The sequence below is a fragment of the Rhipicephalus sanguineus genome, chromosome 3 (assembly GCF_013339695.2).
Source record: "Rhipicephalus sanguineus isolate Rsan-2018 chromosome 3, BIME_Rsan_1.4, whole genome shotgun sequence".
In the NCBI taxonomy this organism is placed as follows: Eukaryota; Metazoa; Arthropoda; class Arachnida; order Ixodida; family Ixodidae; genus Rhipicephalus; species Rhipicephalus sanguineus.
In genome coordinates this window covers 101,146,944-101,168,643 of record NC_051178.1, presented here as the reverse complement: position 1 = coordinate 101,168,643, position 21,700 = coordinate 101,146,944, and the positions used below count along the sequence as shown (strand labels likewise).

General features: G+C 47.5%; 1 protein-coding gene and 1 pseudogene across 1 annotated transcript; both read left to right on the top strand.

The window, feature by feature from the left end:
- The first annotated feature begins 15,168 nt into the window (after window positions 1-15,168).
- LOC119386856 (uncharacterized) lies at window positions 15,169-18,217 on the top strand. The gene is given in 4 exon segments (XM_049414066.1): window positions 15,169-15,765; window positions 15,767-16,905; window positions 17,414-17,528; window positions 18,092-18,217. Coding segments are annotated over 4 exon segments (1,977 nt in total).
- A 62-nt stretch (window positions 18,218-18,279) lies between these two features.
- On the top strand, window positions 18,280-19,315 carry LOC125757854 (uncharacterized; annotated as a pseudogene).
- Window positions 19,316-21,700: the final 2,385 nt, after the last annotated feature.

The following is a 21,700-nucleotide window of genomic DNA, read 5'->3' as shown; positions in this document are numbered from 1 at the left end:
ATCAGGCGGTGTTTGCGCTGAGCGTTGCTGCACAGTCTTTGTGGGCGAAAACCTGAATACAGCAAAAGTGATAATAAGAAACGCACGTGACAATATGATGATCTACTGGCGAAAGCCATGATCATTCGAAAAACAAAAAACATATGGGCACAGTGTAGTAGAGTTCAACGCTCTCCGCCGAAACCTTCAAACATTTATTACCACCCAAAAGCTCGATGAATTATGGGTTGGCTTCGCCATAACCTAAGGCTATAGACCTGATCATCGGGGCCTATATAATATGGAAGTAAACGTTTCAATTCTTCTTGAAAGCTATATATATCATATATGTATCTTTGCCAGAGACGAAGCGTATGAGAGCTTAAAGTCCTATAAAACGCAGATGGCGCTATGTCCAAACCAAGCCGCCTTTCCAAGGGAGTATAAGGTCGAAATACCTTATTCAATGTAGTTTGTATATAGCATAGCTTTTGAGATGCTATCCACACCCTTCAGGCAGAGGTTCAAGGGAAGAGGAAAGCTTGAAGACAGGAAACGCTCGTGAACACGGAATATCGCTGGGGCCGGCGTTTCGACAATCGGACTTGTCGAGACGTCGGCTACAGTGACGCCCCATGTTCACGATAATTTTTTTTCATACCCACATCTTTGGCATGTAGCCTTTTAAAAAGTATCCACTGTCTATTTTCGGAAAGAGACTATGAAAATTACACGCCGAAAACAGAGAAGGGCTGAGAAGCAAGGAAAAGGCATTGAGAATAATAAAAAAATTAGGAATGCCACTTAGTACTTCGAATATTCTGTCCTTTGGGGCTGCCTCATTGGAATTTAGCGACAGGAACGTCCGCGGGGCCCTCTGCGAATTCTTGGGAGATGCAAAGAGATTACCTTGCTAAGTCATTGATCACCTCTCTTCCCAAACCAAGCTTAAATTCCACATTTCATTATTAAACAACTATAATTAAACCTATGTAAGAATAGTGTATTATGAATAATTTTAAAATGATTCGAAAAATTCTATAAATTTTCTCGCTTTTCTTCTTTTTAAATTTCACTGCGTATCAAAAATTTTCCTATTTTATTAAAAAAAATCACGTTTCCTTTTTCTATACAACGGCCTTAATTTTCCATTTACAATAACCGCCGGCTTCTTGGCCAATGCCCCGTATTGGGTAAGAGCCAGTACAGAGGTAAAAGCAAGCAAGCAAGCAAGCAAGCAAGATAGCAAAAGATGAAACAGCAGGAGGTCATTCAAGGACGAACGTGCGGCAGGGAAATGCAAAGCATAAAAAGCATAACTGATGTTTTCCTTTCTGCAAAAGCAGACTTCGTGTTCAAGGTGACACATTCCGTCCGCCTGCGTACATGTCTTTTGCTCAGCTGAACAGCTTAGAAACTTTAAAACCGCTCGAGCTCACAACAAAGTAGAAACAGAAGAAAAGTGCGTGCGTAATTATGAACAAAATAAAAATTACTGAAGGAAATACCTTAAGCGAATGTATAAATGGGAGATTCGGCTGAAAATGTAAGTAGACTGAATAAAAAGAGGAAGAGCGAACATGGCAATGCACTTCTTCCACTTTTTTGTTGAGCTACCTATTCTGAAGTACTCTTTATGTTTTTATTTCTTCGAATATGTTACTACAAACTCATAACCATGCTTCTTTAGTGAGCACATCTTAGCCATTTCTCTAGTCTCTCTAACTTCCTCCTTGAGGTAGTTCTTTAAAACACAGCAGGCCTTTTTGCCAATCACCATCTTGTTTTTTTGTGTTATTGTGATACTGTCTTTAATTTTCACTGTGCCCCTATCCTCTTTGCCGTACCCTTTACCGCACAAACATATCGATAAATCATTCTAGCAGTAACGTTTTAAGACAACGCATGGAACGCAGAAAACACACTCCCTTTGAAGTTCCTTGCCTGCCGGGCCGTACACATAACTTTATTTGTACTATCCTTTGCTTGCCTCGGCTGCGGCCATCTCTTTGAAGGCCACGTCTGTCCAAGTAGGGCATTGATTTACGACGCCCTGATTTTCCTACATCTGATCGCAATCTCGTTAAATTTCGTAAAGTGTGTTGTTTTCAAGCAGCTGTCTTGTTCCACTTAAAACACGGCCAAATTGCTCGAGCTGCTCTACCTTACTTGTGCACTTCTCCACCCTGATACCCGGGAAGCCATTCGACCCCTCACTGTACCTCTCCCGTACATTGGCTTTAACCAGACGTCCAAGTGTTCATAAATTCAAAGCAGCCCCAGTCCGCCGTACTGACAGTAACATTTCGAAGTTTCCTCAGCAGACACGCGGATATTCATCTCCCTCGCTCAAAATGTTACAGCTTACGAGAGTGTGCGTTGCAGGTAAATACGTAGCAATTAGGTTACGATAACGATAACGATGCAGCGTTGTCAGTATATATTTAATGCATGATGAACACAATGAAAGCATGGAGGATACTACCTGTAGTTATTAACTGATGAGTTAAAGGCAACGGGCGCTAAAGAAAAAACGCACATAACCGTAGTGGTAGGTAATAATAGAGGCCCACCGGCGCCAACTGGCTCTTTTGTTCACTTTACCTCATAATTACTCCACTTCAATAAAAATACAAATAATGTCCACTAAGCTTTCATTGCTGCATTACATGTTCACTTCCTAAAATATTCGTACAAACAATCGGTATACCGCGCGTACTAGTAGCTTGCCAGTCTATATTTGTGCAAATATGTGCAGATGTCAGATATGAGCCTTAACAGCACTGCGAGATGCCTTCAGGGCAAACCAGGAGACGGATACAAGCATGTTCGGAATCACCCGTGAGTGAGTTTTGCATGAAATGCCGTGAGCAACCTTAAAAGCCTCCCTGAATCTGTAGGAGTTATTGCGCACTCACCACTTCTAAATTTGCGTGACCTTTATAGTAGTTGCAGGGTGCTCTACAGGACCGAATGACGTTACCGGAAAATTCAGCTTTATTTTAAGAAACTTGTAAAGTAATAAGTAACCGTGACGTTGTGGGCTACTCGCATGTTTTGAAGAAAACTATAAGAATCGAGACTTGTGATATTCATCTTACGCGAATCTCTTATTGTGCCGAAGAAATAAGCGCGCCAAATATATAACGACCGCGCCCAGCTATTACTGGGTGCTGGAAAATGTGAACGTGAAACGAAAGCAGCCTTTAAGTTTGTGTTTTTACTCGCTGTTGTCTTAGACACCTGAAGGAAATCGAGAGATGTACCCAAATAATCCAAGAGGCCTTGTCTCCATGCGCGATGGCGAACAACGTCCCCTGCAGAATAAACAAGCACGAAGGCTACAAACACAGAGCGGGAAGGTGCATATTCTGATATAGACACCGTGCTAGGAAAGAAAAGAGGAGAAATGCCTCGAAGTGAGGGTAAATAAGGAAACAACAAAAGTACATGGACCGAAGTACAGATGATAATGAAATAACCAAGCAATCAGAAGTACAGCAATGTGGAAGGCACACCAGCAGGAGTTGCCCCACTCGGAACATTCTGATTGGGGTTTATGAGAGTATTTAGGTACAAGGCCATTTCATCTTTTGGTTTACTTTTATAGATTATCTTTTTTAAAACAAAATGATTCTTCACAGAGTAGAAACGTGTTTTCACTGTGGCACAGCAATAGCGTAGCCGGGTTAGGGAGGTTGGGCGGCGGTTCAACCCCCTCCCCCCTTAAGTTTTGTATTTTGCATCTGTATAGCCCCACGAACACATACAAACGCACGCAGGAAAGCACTTAAATAATGGTTGAATTCCCCCTCTGCCCGAAAAAATGTTATGACTATGCCGATGCGCCACAGGCTCACAGTGTGCCCTCCGAAAGGTACTTATGCTCACATCTACAAGTGCGTCTGTCGTGTTCTTGGTCTCCAATATTTATTTACTCAGTCCACGTCAAAATGCTTGCGCTGTGACTGTCAATGAGTAGCCGATGTGCACGAATTACAAGTAACAACAATCGTGCTGACAGGGATGACGCCCCCTACAGTTCTCGCGAATGCATAGATTACATTACGCATTAGAACAATAGGCCTGACCCAGCGCACGTAACTTTCTTTTCCTCGCGCTTGGATCAGTGTATTATACAGCTTTGTGCTTCTTATGTAAATTACCTGTACGCTGAGGGGCCCAATTCTCGATTTAAAACACTTTCTCGAGGCACTTCAGAAGACAATACCACAAGAGCCTAAACTATGTACTGAATTGCGAGAAGGCATTCTCATCCGATGTTTATAACCTGGCACACACCTATCCCCCCCCCCCCCCCTATTCTGGACATTGTCAAATTCGGCCGTGTTGTCGAATTCCTCCATTGGTCAAGTCTGGTTGGCCTGGAGGGCTCCTACGGCCTTTCCGATTGCCTTAAAATGCCGCCATTACGAAATTTCACACGATGGCAGATTTTGACAGGGTCCAGGACAACCACCGTCCTAAGAAGATTTTCTCAGCTTTCATCGTGGCGCTACTTGATCTTATGAAGACGGCTAGCCGTGCTTCAGGCTATTAGGTACATGCGCAGGCTTACCGGCTATTTTATATCTAAACTGACTGCCTTACTCTCAGCAGGTGATATTTACCAGAGAAAAAATTAGCGGTCAGAAACACGCTCCTGATAGCTTCACGTAACATTTTTACAGCGCAACAAATGTAGAAGTCAAGCTAGGTCATTCTTGCGTTGGGCGCATTGAATCAGCGATATCCCCGCTAATGTAATTGAAACGAAAGTGCATTGCAATACTTAGCGCTAAATTTTCGCGCTTCAATCCATGAGTACTCTATTAACGCGATAGCGTTAAAGAGTTCGTTTCGCAAAAATTCCGGTGTCGGCGTTGGCGTCGGTGTTGGCGTCGGCAGCGTCGATGGCTGTGTGCGAAAAACTGACGTTGTCTGTGAGTGAAAATTCGAGATAGATACAAATGAATAAATACTGAAAAGTCTTCGGTTCGAGTGATTAGAACCCAGGCCTTCTGCGTGGCAAGCAGGTGTTCTACCCCGGAGCCATGCCAGTGCTTGAAATTGCTTCGTAAAAAAACGCTATAAGAATTTGATGCAGTGGGAGGAGTCTTAACGCGTCTTAACGTGCCATATTTGTCGTTTTCCACATTTCCATATCCCAATATGGCTCTTACCGTAGCGTGTTGACTCACTGCTGCCATTTTCTCGGAAGTTATCGGCACGTTTTATCGACATCTAACGAAGGACGTGATATGTAAGTGAAGCACGTGCTGGTGAAAGTAAGGAGCACTGCAGCAGCTTAAAATTTCGCGTACTTGATAAATCGCGACAAAACCGTTGTTCATCGGCGTCCTGCCGATGTCGTTAGGTTCTCAGAATTCAACCATGGGCGTTTCTCTGAGACTGACGCACACGTACGCAGTAACGCGTTCACGCAAACGTACACAAACACACGCAAAATATGCACTTTTCACCCGAAGCAGACTGAGTGCAAGCTATCATGTCGACGTGCGTTACACGACCGCAATGCCAACGCCGTTTCCACCGTCACACACTTGCTGGACATTGAGAAAATGATTTCGCTGCGCGCCTGATATTTGGAGGGTAATTCGCTGCAAATTCTTAGGAAGGAATTCGAAATTCTGCATCGCGTGCTTTTCATCTCGCCATTGGGGCAATTTGCAGTTGCCGGACAGGCGCTAAAGCGGAGTGCCAGGCGAGATTCGCCAGACGGAATGCGAAAATCGTTGCCACGTGCGGGTTCCATCAGCTCCTGAGACGAAAGTGTTCCACTTCAATATAGGGCAGGGGCTATTTCAGGCTGCGCATTCTTCAGCCAATCACCCACGTACTCTGCATATGCAAACGTGAAAAATGGTCCACCCTGAAAAATGGTCTACAATGCACGGCCGTAAGCGTGCTACGTGAGGATGCGTTCATTCCTACATATGACCTCTATCAAAGCCTTCACTGGGCGCACGAACTGTTCTATGCGCTTATGAAGATTACGGCTCGAAGTATATTTTTAGTATAGCTGACAATCTCGCTCCCTAGATGAATCTGTGTTCTGCGTGCGTGGTTATTGCCCCACGCGGTACTTTCTCCATGACACTTATTTCGTATACTTTCTTTTAACTATAAGTGTATCGCATTTAAGATGTAGTGATATGATCACCATATATAGGTGCCATAGTGGATACCTAGTTTATGCATGCGCTTACGCAAGTTAAATGAGTTGCAGTACGAATACAATCACTGCTATGCACGATGCAAGTTCTTTCGCCTAATCTTGTTTAGTACTATTAGATATGTCGTATTCAAGGTGTAAGGTGTAGTTTACTCTTTCCTCTACAAATACTGCCTTTTCGTACACCGCAGAAAAAAAGAGGTCACTGTTTTGATGAGCACTCATAATTCTTTCCTTGTTTCTTTTTTCAAAAAAAAAGTGTTTCATGACGGGGCTTCCCAACACATTACTGACGTCATTTCCGTCACAGAATGACGTCGGTACAATGCACACAAACGGGTGACAAAAATATGTTTAATTGATTTGGATGACTTGGGAGCTGAACACACGAGATCATGGCCCGCGATGATTACTGCTGGGCGCTCTACCCAGTGCTCTGCCGACGTACAATGCTCGTCAAATGAAACCCGAACACCGGCACGCCTTCGCATGGTATAGTGGGCGCCGTCCAGTTATCACCATGGACAGGCGCGCATATGCACATTGCTGTCAGACCGGATGTGCGCGCCTGTCAATGGTGATAACTGGACGGCGCCCACTATACCATGCGAAGGCTTTCTGCTGTTCGGGTTTCATTTTACGAGCACTGTACATGAAGGAGGCTTAACAAACGCGCCTTATATTTCCCGCACCTTTTCCCCATCACAGAAATCTTGGTTGGAGAGGCGGTGTCGCCGTTTGGACGCGGTGATGTGAAGTACTGAAGCATGCCACTAACGTGCGCCGACAGGGAGCACATCGGCAGTTTTAGCGCAACTGAGGCTTTGGTGCATTATGGTACGAAACTCTGCGGTAGGTGCATTGCACCCAACGCGGTGATTCTGTTCTGTGACGACGCAGTACGTACTTTTCCTTTCGCATCGTGTTAGCGATTGACGCCTCGTCCCCAGAGCACTGCAACTTCCACATGCACCAACGGTGTTTCTCCGCCGCCTACTGCTTCGACTGCCATAACACGAAATAATAACACTGTTGCATAAGCGGCACAGCAAGGCAATGTCATCGATGGGCGAATGCCGCGCAGTGATGGTTTGGTGCAGCGACAGACACACCAGCGGGAAGAGGAAAACTTTCCCGCATTCACGGCTGAAGCTACGAACTCTATTTCTCGCCTTCCTGAAACGCTGTGGGGTATATGCATGAACACTGGCGTACGTTACCCTCAGGCCCGTAGCCAGGGCGGGGTGCCCTAAGGCCGAAATTCTTATTGAGGGGCACTTTTTCCGAAAATGAGTAACGAAAACAGGTGTTTTTCTAAAATAGTCAAGGTCATCAGGAAGCGGCCTCCGTCTGCACCCCGCCCTAAAGAAATTCCTGGCTACGGGCCTTCTTATTCTTGGTAGCGCCAATTTTTAATCCTCTTTGGGAAGAGGAGACCTTGACGTTTCTCTCGTCGAGTTACGAAGCTTTCAATGAGCGAATATCGAGTACCCGTGTTTATTATGTGCTTGTTCCATGTCATGTTTGCGCGGCCGGGATTCTCCATTTGCTGTGTCGATTGTATGTTGATTAGTTCAGCTGCCACAAGGGTTAAATCATGGTCATGAGCGTCAGTCGTCGTGATGCATATGTGCCACTAGGCGTCAATGCGAATGCATCCACGTTCAAGGGGGATATAGCTGCCAAACGCCAATATACATCGTGCAAGCTCTCAAACATCAGTGTACAATAAACAATCAACTACTAATGTGAACACACCGCTCACTTACGTGTTATGCCGATTCCTATGCCGGAGGGATCAACAATGTCATTTTTTTATTTTTGTGGGGCTAGGGCCTAGCCACATTATGTTCTCAAGGAGCCCACTGGAATTCCCTCCAAGCCAAACGAGGTCGATCGGCCGGCTTCAACTTGTGCCCATAAGACGTGTGACTGCCCAGAAATATTTCGTATGTCTCTCAACGCTCGACTGCTGGTACACCGACAACCTTTAAACAGCGCCCAGACCAGCGTGGCGCAAGCGAATCGTTTTCTCGCCACGTGTGCGGTCATGGCATGTGTTGTCACTCTTGAGCACCATCACACAAGGCAAAGGTTTACTCTGTGTTGTTGCGCGAGCGCTTACACCGGAATGGTTGTGTGGACTGTCCGTCTTGTCCGTCCTGTGGCTGCTGTGGGTCACGTTGTCACGAACCCGTTAATGGGGAGCCAATCGCCGGGCTGTTTAGAACGGCTGACGTATCGGCCCTCCGAAACCGACCACGAAAGCATGGACAATTCAATGGTAGGTCCTTTTAGCGCGCCAGCGAACGCCGGTTGTCGTCCAATGACCGAGTCAGAGCCAAGAGTTGATAACACCAACAGAATATATTCTCAGTTACGCAGTACAAACATCACACAAACATGCATGCTCGGCTGGTTTCAAATACAATAAAACTAACATGAATATAAAAGTATTGCGTAACAGCATGCGGAATAGAAAATCACATGCGCTCAAAACCAAACACTCCAGAACATTCCATAATAATCAAAGTCGTTTCATATTCACCGGTTTGACGAGTTTTGTACATGTAGGCTGTAGCGCTGACGAATCGTTCCCTTCGTAGTGGTGATCAAATGTCTCCTCGGCGACACGCTTCAAAACTTGTCACTGCTCCCACGGGGTCATCTCTCGACACTTAAGAGATCGACCGACGGCAAGAGATCACAAAAAAAACATGGTTGATCACTCCGTCATATGAATCGGAATAACACGAAAGTAAAAACGTGATGCAGGCGCGCGTCTCAGAGGTATTTTTGGTTTGGATTAGCGTGATGCTATGAGCGAGACCAATGCTTTCACGACGCTTGGGCTAAGATCGCCACCTCACGGTGTGTTAAGGCACTGACGAAATTACAATTCTATTGAAAACGCGCCGAATGGGACGGACGTTTAGCAACAAGCGTTGTAGGTGGTAATCGCGGAGACCACAGTAACGACGAATTACATTAGTTTACCGCTCATAGAGGGCAACACCACCCCGCTGACCGAGAGCACTGTGAGAGGAGAGCGTGAGATATAAAAGGCGCGGTTTCTAACGCGCCTAGAGTCTGTGACTCACTGTGGTGCAGTGGATAGCGTGCCCAGCATCTGTTCTTGCGGACCGAGCCGTCATGGGTTCGATGCCCGTTGACGGAGCTTTTTTTCTTTGCCATCTGTTCATGTACATTTTAGAGCGAAAGCTGTTATGAGATCATTTCAGCGGGCGTTTTTGGTGCCGTAGATGTCCGCCGCCGCCGGTGTCCGTAACCACTATCGCTCGAAGTTAGAAAAAAAAAACGAAATAAGAAAAAAATTCCAGGATGGAACAGGGTTCGAACCTGCAACCTCTGCGTGGGAGCCCAGTATTCAACCTCTGAGCCATGCCGGTTTTTTTTTTCTTTATTACTTACTTTTGCACCTCATACCATTCCGGTCTTTACCTCTGTATGTACCGTTTATGCACTGTAATATTATTGTCTGAGCCATGCCGGTGCTTGAAACTGCTTTGCAAAAAGGTCCTATACAGGCTTCATGTCGGGAAGGAACCACATAACATGGGCAATATAGCACGGTATAAGAGTAAAATAAGCACCAAGCGTCGCACAACGCGAATTCTGTAACCAGGCGTCACACAATGCGAATTGCGCAACGAGAAGGTTGTTGAATGCTTCCAACCCATTACAAAGAGCTCCGTCATAATTCTTCAGCGTCATCAGTCACAACATCAACAAAGTGCGCATAATGCCTTACATGCGTTTAGCAGGTACCACGGCTCTCCGTAGAATGACGAAAAATGACACAGTGCCTGCTGCCCTACTTCTCAAAACATGCAATGACTTATAGCGTAGTGGGTTCCTCGCAAGTGCACTTGTATTGGTTGCCAAGGAAGCCCATAAGCGCATGATCCATTTCCTCGGGGTCTCAGTAAAGTTATTCGCCCCCCCCCCCCCCCGCCCTCGCGCTCCCACGTCAACGTACGTTATACAGCATGGCGGGAGAGGGCAAGAGCGACCGGGCGTCACCCAATTCAAATTACATAACTGGTGGGCCGGTTAAAGCTTCCAATCCATTACAAAGGGCTGAGCCATAATTCTTCATTGCCATCAGTCGTCGCGTCAACAAAGTGCACATAATGCCTTACAGACGTGTAGCTGGTGCCTCGCTTCTCCGCAGAATGACGAATAATGGCATAGTAAGTGTATCGGTTACCGCTAAGACCGTCTATGTACGCCACCCAGTCTGGCAACGCGCTCGAGCACTTCCGGTGTTGCTGGTGCTTCTTTTTGTCTTGCGTCACTGCGTCTACGCTCTTGGTTTCACTCCACGCTTTGGTTTGTGCGGCAGCGATTTCCTCAGCCTTGGCCCACTCAACAGCTGTGCTGAGCGTCAAGTCTCTTTTGGCTAGAAGATTTTCTCTCAACGCTTTACTAGATGTGCCGTACACTATTTGGTCACGCAGCATCGACTCCCGGAGGTTCTCAAAGTTGCAGCTCTTCGATTTCAGTTGCAGGTCGCGATAGAACTGCTCGAAAGGCTCCCAGATCGTACAGGGTGCTAACAGAGGATGGAAGCGAATTCAGAAGGAACCGCCAAGACTAACGGAAAACAAAATACTCTAGCAACTCAGCACCCCAGCAGCTTCATCCTACTGGACTTAGTAACGCGGGGGAGGGGAGTCAGTCAGGACTGCAGGGAGCAACCGATGCAAAACGGGCATTCATGAGCGTTGACCTTCCCTTAGTGACCGCAAGATCAACAGCAGCAGCAAGGGAACAATGTGCGCCCCCCAGACAACTAGAAGCACCTACAGAATCATCGCCCATGGTGGGACCAAGGGCTGCCAAAAAATGCCTTCCTCCCGCACCTCCTAGACAAGCAGGAGTGTCGGGGGAAGATGAGCCTAGAGCGTCGTCCAGCCAACAAACCACCGACAAGCCAGCTGTGCAGGCCCCAAGAGGTTCAGCAGAGACTGCTATAGAACACCCTTATAATATATCCCCGCGGCGGTCAGAATCAGAAGACCTCCCCACCGATTGGGCTACCAGAATTAACAAGTCTCCTCTTGCACCTTATGAAGGACATACTGTGTAATCAGCTCGTAATTTTAAAGAAAAGAGGATGTATCGGTTACCGCTAAGACCGTCTATGTACGCCACCCAGTCTGGCAACGCGCTCGAACGTCTCGTTGCTCTGAGGTAAGCAGTAAACCTCGAATGCTTGGACTAACTTGTCGTAGTCCTGCTTTTCTTCTCCAGTGAGGTCGAAAGTGTTAAAAACATCGAACGCCTCTTGGCCCGCCAGGTGAAGCAAGATGGCGGCTTTCTGGGCAGGGCTGCGTTGCTTTCCCGGTTCCAAGGATTCTGTGGCGGTGAAGTATAGCTCGACTCGCTGCTTGAACCGGATCCAGTTCTCCGCCACATTATCCCCGTAACGTAACGGCTCTGGGGGAGGAAGCTCAGTCATTTTCTAGCGTGGTGATCTATCCCACTTCTGACACCGTGTATGCATGTATTTGGCAGGTCTCACACTGTTCCACCATTTGTCTTATGTCAGCTGCCATCCTCGGCGAGTACATGAGAGTGCGTGCTCGTGATATGCACTTGGCCATGCCCAGATGCCCCCGGTGTAACCGAGAGAGCATTTCTTTTCTAAGCTCGGAAGGGATTACAACTTTGGTGCCTTAATGTGGCGGAGAACTGGATCCGGTTCAAGCAGCGAGTCGAGCTATATTTCACCGCCACAGAATCCTTGGAACCGGGAAAGCAACGCAGCCCCGCCCAGAAAGCCGCCATCTTGCTTCACCTGGCGGGCCAAGAGGCGATCGATGTTTTTAACACTAGGACTACGACAAGTTAGTCCAAGCATTCGAGGTTTACTGCTTACCTCAGAGCAACGAGACGTTCGAGCGCGTTGCCAGACTGGGTGGCGTACATAGACGGTCTTAGCGGTAACCGATACAGTAAGTGCTTCCCAACTTCACAAAAATTGTGATTTATGGCGTAGTGGGTACCGTGCTAGTGTACTTGTATTAGTAGCCCCAGGAGCGCTCACTTCTTGGCCAATCCCCCGCAGTGGGTGTGAGCCATAGTTGAAGGCGAACAAGAACAAGAACAAGCGCTCACAATGGACTCTAGAAACGCCGCTCTTCCAGCTTTCGCTGTGACTATGCTGCAGTTTGAGCGCAGGCCTGGCGTTTTTTTCAACATTTCCGTGACGGAAATACGTCACGGAAGTCTTGGTGGACCCAGGCATAAAACACTTTCGTGTTAAAAACACGCCTTTCTGGCCGACTGAACCACACTCTCAATTAAACATCTTCACTTACTCCCCTGCTTCCTGACCGTCCGTCGCCGAGCGGTTCTACCGGTTCGCGCCCGGGTTCGCGAAGCTTCTAGGTGCCTCCTCTGCGCGTGGCACAGCGAAAGCTTACGAAGGAGTGAGATCCTTCAGGCACTTTCGTCTGGAGGAGTCGGATGTGCCGCGGTGATTTCCAGAATTGCCTCTATCGTGCGTGGCAACTACGCTTCTTCTGTGTGCGCCGTCACCGAGAGGGTTAGGGGCGCGCTTTCGTCGCCTTTTGATACTTTTTTTTTTTTGGTGCGCGCTCTCAGTCTAGACTTACGGTCGGCGCTGGGATTTCATGCCGTCGTTTGAAATCGGCGACGCACCTAATCGAGCGCTCGTTTGTGACGCACTTGAAAACCTCATCTTCGTGCCCCGCATTCTTTAGGCAGCGGGCACTGCTAATTTAGTAATATAGCCTAATTGAACTTAGGTCTGCCACCCTCATTGACTGCTTGTTTTGAGGGGGTATGCTGCTCCAAGCGACTAGGCCTATCGAGCCCTGCTAACGTTTATGAAGAAAGCTAATTTCGCCTCCATTTCGTGCACAATTTCGTGTACAAACGTGAACTTGAACGAGAAGCCGGCGTGATCGGATTAAGTGAGACGCAGAAAGAATACCGCGTGTCCGCCTGAGCTGCTCGTTCCCTTTGCCATTACGGCGTTCGCGCGATTAAAAGATGTCGCAATTTCGCGGCTAGGGTGAATTTAATCTTATTATTATTATTATTATTATTATTATTATTATTATTATTATTATTATTATTATTATTATTATTATTATTATTATTATTATTTATACCTAAAGCATGGGGGAAGAAGGGAGAGAGCAGGCAGACAACTGCCACCTAAATGGACACTACGCATGCGTACAATTTTAGGAGCATGTCAGAGACAGTGGAAAGGAACATTGCATACAAAAACGGAAGAATATAGAAAAGTAGAGAAAAAAGCATGATTGATGCCTTCGTCATAGCAATCGGTATAACACGAAAGTGAAACGTATCTTCACAAAAGTAGTTGAGTGATTATTGTGCATTGAAATATGAACGCTTGCACAATGTCTACTGGGTGCTTGGCAGCTATAGCACCGTTTGACGTGGATTCACCCACGTGGACGGCTATTGCCAAATCTCTAAACCGACGACTAATGTTGATGATCATGATTTAACCCTTGTGGTATAGCTGAAGTTGATGACATATAGCTGGAGAAATCATATGGTGAATCCCGCGCAAATATGGCGTCCACAAGCACATAATAAACACCGGTACTCGATATGCACTCCTTCAAAGCGTCGTCAAGTGAGGAGAGAAACGGCAAGGTGTGCGCTCCCCAGTAGTAGGGTAATTTGCGCCTGCGCTCATGCATGCACTACAAAACTGCGCTTCAGGAACGCGGGAGGTAGAGGTTCGTAGTTTGAGCCGTGAACGCGCGAAGGCTTTCCACAGGCGTGTGTCTTGCTCCACCAAGGCGCGACATTTGCCTGTCGATGTCTTTGCATTTCTGCGGCGCTTATTGCTGCAGTTCTATTAGTCGGTGCTATCGCACTCGAAGCAGTAGGATGTGGAGAAAATACACTGGTGCACGTGGAGTTGCACTACTTTGACAACGAGCCCTCACACGATAACACGACGCGAAAGGCAAAGCACGTACCGTGCGAGAGAGACCGTGTGAGAGAGGTTAGGCGCGTTCGTGGAGCCTCGTAAATGTGGCTCGGTGGCGCAGCGGGCAGGGTGCCCGGCACCTATCGTCGTGAACCGAGAGGTCCTGGGTTCGATTTCCAGGTTATTCGCATCAATGAAACTTTTTCTTCTTGCATTTCTTTACCGCCCGTTAGTCTATATTTTGGCAACGTCATATCCCTGATGGAAATACGTCAGTGAAGCCTTCCTGGACCCCGGCATAAAACAATTTAGTGTTAATATAAGTGAAGACGAGAAGAAAAATAAGTAATAACGAGAAGAAAAGTAAAAAAAAGTCTATAAACAGGCGGCACGCTCCGTTTTGTAGCAATGAATGCTGCAGCAACGTATTGAATATTATGCGATCTAAGGCTACAAGCGCACTCCTTTATCATTCAGTCTAGCGAAACTCAACAAAATTGCTTGTGTAATTAAACGCGACCACAGCGGCGAATAAACCGACGTTCGAGATGTCTTCAACGGAAACTTTGCGATGACAACACGACATATTCAAAGGTATGGGGCGTATGCTGATACCTCTCAGGAAATTGTGCGCGCGATTTTGGGCGACCACGTTCGGCTGGTCCAAATACCCAGTTCATGCTGGAGCCACGTAGCTTCCCTCCGGGACCCTTACATGTGCCTTAGGCGCGACAGAGACGGCCAGCGCGCTCCCCCTCCGCTTGAGCCGCAACCGTCAGCAACCCTCACACGTTTTCACTAGCACATAGGACATACGAGTCAATGCTTTGCATTTTCCGACTACACCGACACCGACAAGCGCAAAAAAAAAGGTGTCGGCTCAATCAGTCTTTTTTTTATGTCAGTCAGTCAGTCAGTCAGTAAGTCAGTCAGTCTGTCAGTCAGTCAGTCAGTCCAGTTCAGTTCAGTCAATTAAATAGAGGCGGCTAAGAGTGTAGCTGTCGTCGATGTCGCTACCGCTACCATGTGTATATCTCCTAACCAGAGTAGTATGCCTTTGTTCCCAGGCCACCGGTACCTGGGTCCCGGGAATCTACAGCGCAACGGAGCTCCGGTGGACGAGGACGACGGCATAGCCAAGTCGCACGACGAAGCCTACGAGCGGGCCAGGAGCCACGAGGACGTCTTTGCTGCTGATCAGGCATCTGCGGCTCTCTTCTTGAACGACTTTAGACGCACGGGTAACTGGCACTCCGCATTAGGTGCAGTTGGTCTGGGCACGAAGAATATTGTGGAACAATACGTCTTGGGCCGTAGTCTCTATGGAATGCCAGGAGATAGACGGAAACGTGCACATAACGGGGAATCAGATACAGCAGACGCAAAGCGATACCAGCCTGACTCAACTACCGGCGACGCCCAAGGGATGTCGCAGCAGATGCACTCAGACGCCCCCACCCGTCCAGGCGGAGCAGGAGTTGGAGGTGACGGTGAAAATTCGACAGAGCTCGTTCAGCAGATTTTGCGCGTACCTCGCGACCACGGAGTGGTCACAGTCTTCCGTGACAGCAAAATACTCACCACATGGGCCTACGCAATGCTGAAGACCAATTTAGTTTATGACACCGAGAAAAACGTTTCCAGGAGTTCTGACTAGCCTGTCACGCTTGCCAGTGGACCGGCCGTATCTTTACATTCCTCACGGCACCTACCTTAACCTACCAGCTCACACAAGAGCTGTTAGCTGCTCTGTCAAGGTAACCCCTCATGGTTTACGCACGCCATGGAAGACTGGCTCTTCGGTTGTCCAACCCGTCAACTCTGACATGCTAGTTTATGGCCTTAGCTCCGTCGGACTGAACCACTACTTGGATACCGGCATGTGTCGTGTGAAGAAAGGCGAGACAAACAACCCGATGAAGCCACAGTCCTATTTACCATTTCAGGAGAAGGACCACTCGGATCTGGCTAAGAGCTACTGGGGTCTAAAGATCACACCCGGAAACGAGGATCACGATGGCGATGACGAAAAGAGCATACCTGCGTGCATGGGTGTACCACGTCACAACTTTGCTTACGACTTTATTCACATTAACAAGGCAAGTCCCCGCTTGACCAAGTTCGTAAACCAGTTTCCGTTCAAAGGTCACGTGGGCACACCTATAGTCAACTATGAGTACCAGTTTGGAAGTGACGCATGGCTAAAGATGGGTCCCACTTATAACGCGGGCAACGAGTTGCTAACTCGTACACACCTTGGCCTGCCTGCTGACGTTGTGTCCTACACCACTAGCAACATGTCAAACTACGAATCGTACGAGCAAAAGCCAGATACCAACATCACCATGCGACTTCGACCCGACGATATGCGCACGCGCCACGTGAAGTATTTGGACCCTATGGAAAATACTTACTTCACCCGAGGTTTAAAAACGATGGCGCACTCAACTATTCAACCGAGTTTGAGTTTTGGGGTATTGGCAGTAAGCAAGTCTAACAAGGACGACCCAGGCAGTACTGAAACCTTTCAAGACATTGCCGCCTTTTTTCAAATTGACACAGAACTCGTCGTTCACTCTGACGTTGACACCATAGTTGCCGACAGTGTTACTTTGCCATCGAACGTGGGGCCTTATTTGCGTCACTCCAACGAAAACATCAAAGCAAGTTACAACAGCCTCACACGTCACGGACGTCCAGTCAACCTCGCTCGCACGGAGTCCGAAGTTACCGAACACAAGGCAGAGCTGCAGAAGATTGCGCAAGCGCAAATTAATGCATCAAAAGAAGTTGCTTCAAGAACCCTACGCTCGGTGCCATTTTTCCCACAATAGATCGTTCTGTTTAATAAAAGCAAAATAAAAAAGCACAACTTTTGTTTCGTTTCTTATTTACTTTACAATGCTGCGCCGTTGTCGTTGTCGTCGAAGCCTAAAAAGGGATATTTTTAAATATATATATATATATACTTTTTCTGAGTGGAACTACAACGACAACGACATACAAAAAAAATAAAGCCATGTCGTTGTCGTTGTCGTCGAAGCCTAAAAAGGGATATTTAAATATATATATATATATATACTTTTTCTGAGTGGAACTACAACGACAACGACATACAAGGAAAATACGTGTTTAAAAAGCGCCTTTGTTGTAGAAGAAAAAAAACTCATTTATATTCCACTGAGCGCCATGCAGGAGACGGAGAATAACTAACTAGTTGTCGCGCAATCGTAACTAGTTCTAGACGGGTTTTTACACTAATTTTAAAGGGCTTCAAGGCCGCCGCGAGGGGTATATAAAGAGGTCTGCAGCAGCTCAGAACTCACAGTCTTCAACAGGCTGTCCACTCAGGAGGACCTCAAGCGGACACTCAAGACGCCTTCGGTAAGACTTTTTTTTTTCGGTTAGCTATGCTATATTCTGAAGTCTTGCATTTTTCTGCTTTTTAATAGAGACCATGGCAGAATCACGCAAACGTCAGCTTGACGATCAAGAAACAGAAGATGAGGTACCCCTATATTACCATTTGGAATTATTTTTTGGTGACGCCATCTATATTCCCAGGGACAAACTACAAAGTTTATTGGTTCGAGCGACGAGAACAGTACCTATGACATTAATGAAACCCTGGCGGCATTTGCGGAACCTGATCGAGGCGTGGGAGAAGTATCAGATCCAAACATGTCCGAACCAGGAACAGGGGCTGGAGGAGATGGAAAAGGTTTACAACCCCCTCCACGCTGGGCACTGCAGCTACAGTCAATTCCAAAACGAAGAAAGCTTGTGCACGATGTGTTTCCCGCTCGAGACGACGGAGAGGCTGAGACAGTTTGTCACGACATTATCAGAGGATTCGAGCAAGGGCCCACCCAGTACGGAATCGCTGCCGTCGCACTCCACACACGAGGAACTACACTCCCACACGTCCACGTCTTACACGACTGCAGCTGGAGCAACGGCACATGCCGATGTGTTATCTTCGCTGGCTTCGTCAGACGACCAAATCGCTCGTCAATTTGGTCTACAAGCGCCAGTGCATGGGACCTCTACCATCTCGTCAAGTATTTCAATAGTGAGCCCCGAGTATTGGAATACATTAAAATGGGAGGAAATGATTGGGGTCGCGACGTTAGAGATGAAGTTTTGGGACAACTCGAAGGTTCTGGACACGAGCCCGGGCGAGTTTTGGAAATACTGCACCCGAAACTTCCGCATTCAGTTGCATGTGACGACGCCCATGGAGGTCAGACGAGCGGTGGAGACACTGACGAGGTACGCGCAAGAACGGGTGCAAAGTGCCGAAACGTTCAAAAGGAGCGTCGGAAGAATCCATCTACGAGTGGCTACGCGAAAACCCCGTATCGCCGTTGACAAACATTGTGCGCACCCCCAAGTGGCTGGCAGACCCGGTGTTTCGGTTCATTCGCCTGGACGACAAGCGCCTGCAGCGAGCTATCCAGGTGTTTAATGACGAAATGTGCTCGTACACCACCTTGGACTTTATTGAAATGTACCAGAACACCCAGCCTCTCTTTGATGCCCCACACGGTGACCTCGCTACCTTTTACATGGATGTGCCCGCGTCGTTTGATGCCATGATGGAACTATTAAACTTTCAGTTTAATGGCATCCACGAGGAAGTGTCGGCCTTTGTAAACAACCTATATAGCCTGGTCGAGAAGGCGGTCCCCAAAAAAAACTGTATGCACATTGTGTCCCCTCCGAGTGCAGGAAAAAAACTTTTTTTTTGACCCCGTTCTTTCCTTTTACATTAACCGCGGTACGATCCGCAACTTTAACCGCTACACTAGCTTTCCACTTCAGGACACCGTGGGCCGTCGCATCCTGGTGTGGAACGAGCCAAACTGTGAGTCGTCTGCTTTTGATACTGTTAAAAAAATTTTTGGTGGTGACGTAGATTCGGTGGCGGTCACGTACTCGGCTGATCAGACCATTTCCAGGACGCCCGTCATTGTGCTCTCAAACAACGAGGTGTTTCCAGATGACGAGGCCTTCAACCACCGCATGTGGCGCTACAAGTGGCGAGCGTGTCCTCCACTAAAGAAATACGACAAGAAGATCCACCCGATGGCCCTGGTCCTCCTGTTTGATGCTTTTGTACTCGAAGAAACATACGTCGGCACGCGCCAGCTTGATCAATAAACAGCTTTGAACCTAACATCCTGAGTACTTGGTCAATGCTTTGCATTTTCCGACTACACCGACACCGACAAGCGCAAAAAAAAGGTGTCGGCTCAATCAGTCTTTTTTTTATGTCAGTCAGTCAGTCAGTCAGTAAGTCAGTCAGTCTGTCAGTCAGTCAGTCAGTCCAGTTCAGTGGAAACAAACCCTTGTGGGAGCTGTAGTAGTTAACGGTGAAAGCGTAATCAGAGACCGATGTGTGATAGCTAGAAGAGCGTCGCATATTGGACGCAGAACTTGGTCACCATCCTTAACACCACGGCCGGACTAGAGGGAAACGCAAAGCGCGTCGTGCCGCCCCGGTAGCCCGGCCGCGATTTTTCTCGGGGTGAGCGCGTGAGCATGGAACGCGGTGTTACAGCGAGGTGAGGCAGGCGCGCGTCGCATAGCTATTTTTGGTTTGTATTAGCGTGATGCTGAGCGAGGCCGACGCTTTTACGACGCTTGGGCAAAGGTCGCCACCTCGCGGTGTGTTAAGGCATTGACAAAATTCAACTTCTATTGAAAACGCGCCGAATGGGACGGACGCGTAAACGCGTTGCAGGTGTTAGTCGCAGAGGCCACAGCAATGACGAATTACTTTACCTTACCATTCCCAGAGGTCAACACCACCCGGCCAACCGAGAGAGTGGTAGATATAAAAGGCGCGTTTGTAAAGTCTCCAGGGTCTGTGACCGTGGCGCAGTGGATAGCGTGCCCGGTATCTGTTGTTGCGGACCGAATGGTCGTGGGTTCGATGCCCGTTGACGGTGCCTTTTTGTCTTTGCCATCTGATAGTGTATATTTTTTCGACGTCATTTCCGTGACGGAAATACGTCACTAAAATCTTGGTGGACCCTGGCATAAAACACTTTCGTGTTAAAATTCTTGAGTGGAAACTATGTCCCAAACATTAAGCAAGACCCGAAACTTAAGCAAGATAGTAAAGAAAAATTAGTGGTTTCCTAGCACGCCCTATAAGTTTAAGCCGGCTAATTGCTCCGGACAGATATAGCGACCCTATTGCAACGCAGGTGATCTGGGGCTGCTATATTGGCGGACAGAAATGGCGCTGCTGCAGATCAACATAAAGTTCAGCAGAAAGTTCAACAGCAGATAAATAGAAGGTCGAAGCTGGCTTCCGCTTTCACAGTCTTAGAAAGTTTTTTAGGATAGCCCTTGATATTTTATTCACAGCAATTGTCGTCTTACCTGACAGCGGGACCGATGGACGGGCTCACTGTTTTCTTGTTGAGCCGGCAAAATATGTTTACGTCTCCCCTCTAACAATGAACATTGAACTTTAAACGGCCTTTTGAAAGTGAACTCTTACAGAATCAAACGTACTTGTGCTTCCAAAATATGGAGACGATTTACAGCACTATGTGCTTTACTATGACAGATTGTTGAGGCGTCCCCCCCCCCCCAAAAAAAAAAAAAAGAAATCCGCAGTTGCCCTGGAATTGCGAGTCAATGAATGCGATAACAACATGCTCGAATGCTATACGAAGTAAAGCTAGGAGCTTTAGAGGTTATGTATTTCCGCTTTGTACTCCAGAGCTGCGGTATTCAACGGAGAAGCCCCCGGTATTGAGCTTGCAGCATGGCCCACGCGCAGGTGCAGCTTCCCCCGGTTTGCGTACACGTACGCAAGCGCACTTGTTTGTGAGCGTCACCAGCTTTTTGCTGAAGATTTTGGCCAGCGTTGCTATGCCACGTGAAGCGCGTGGAACAAAGCGCATGCTTGACGTGCCGATAGGCTGGAGAAACGTCGGTGCGAACCCATCGGCGAGAAATATGCGCTATCTCGCGGCCGATGTTTAAACACCTTCCTGCGGTGCTGACACAGTAAAAAGAAAAACCGAGATGAACTTGGCTAAGCTTGAAGGTCAGATTTAGAGATGAAGGTGTTTCTTGAGTTAGTACCTGTAGCTGCAGAGCGGTCGCTGTAAATTGGGTGAAAATATGAAAACAAACACCCAGAGAGAAGAACCTCCATGCAGTTTTTCTATGTTTACAAAAGATGGTTCCCGATTTCGTTTCAAACGAGCATACAAGGGGAATTTTCATTGTACGTGTAACTTTTACATACACAACCAAACAAGGAACAGGAACACACGCAAATGCACGTTGAACCCAAGGAGGTTTAAAAAAAATTGGGGGACCCTTAAGCTTCGCCTTTAAGAGTTGAACGCGATAGCGAAATCCGGGCCCTAGTGCGCACTTCAACCACTACGTGCATACTTATTAATGTATGTATTGTTACACACACACACACGCACACAGACACAAACACGCGCGTGCGCGCGAATGGTAGAGGTTTTTGATCTAAAGCAAGAGTCGCATGGCCTCCCAGATATACGCCGCGCGTTTGC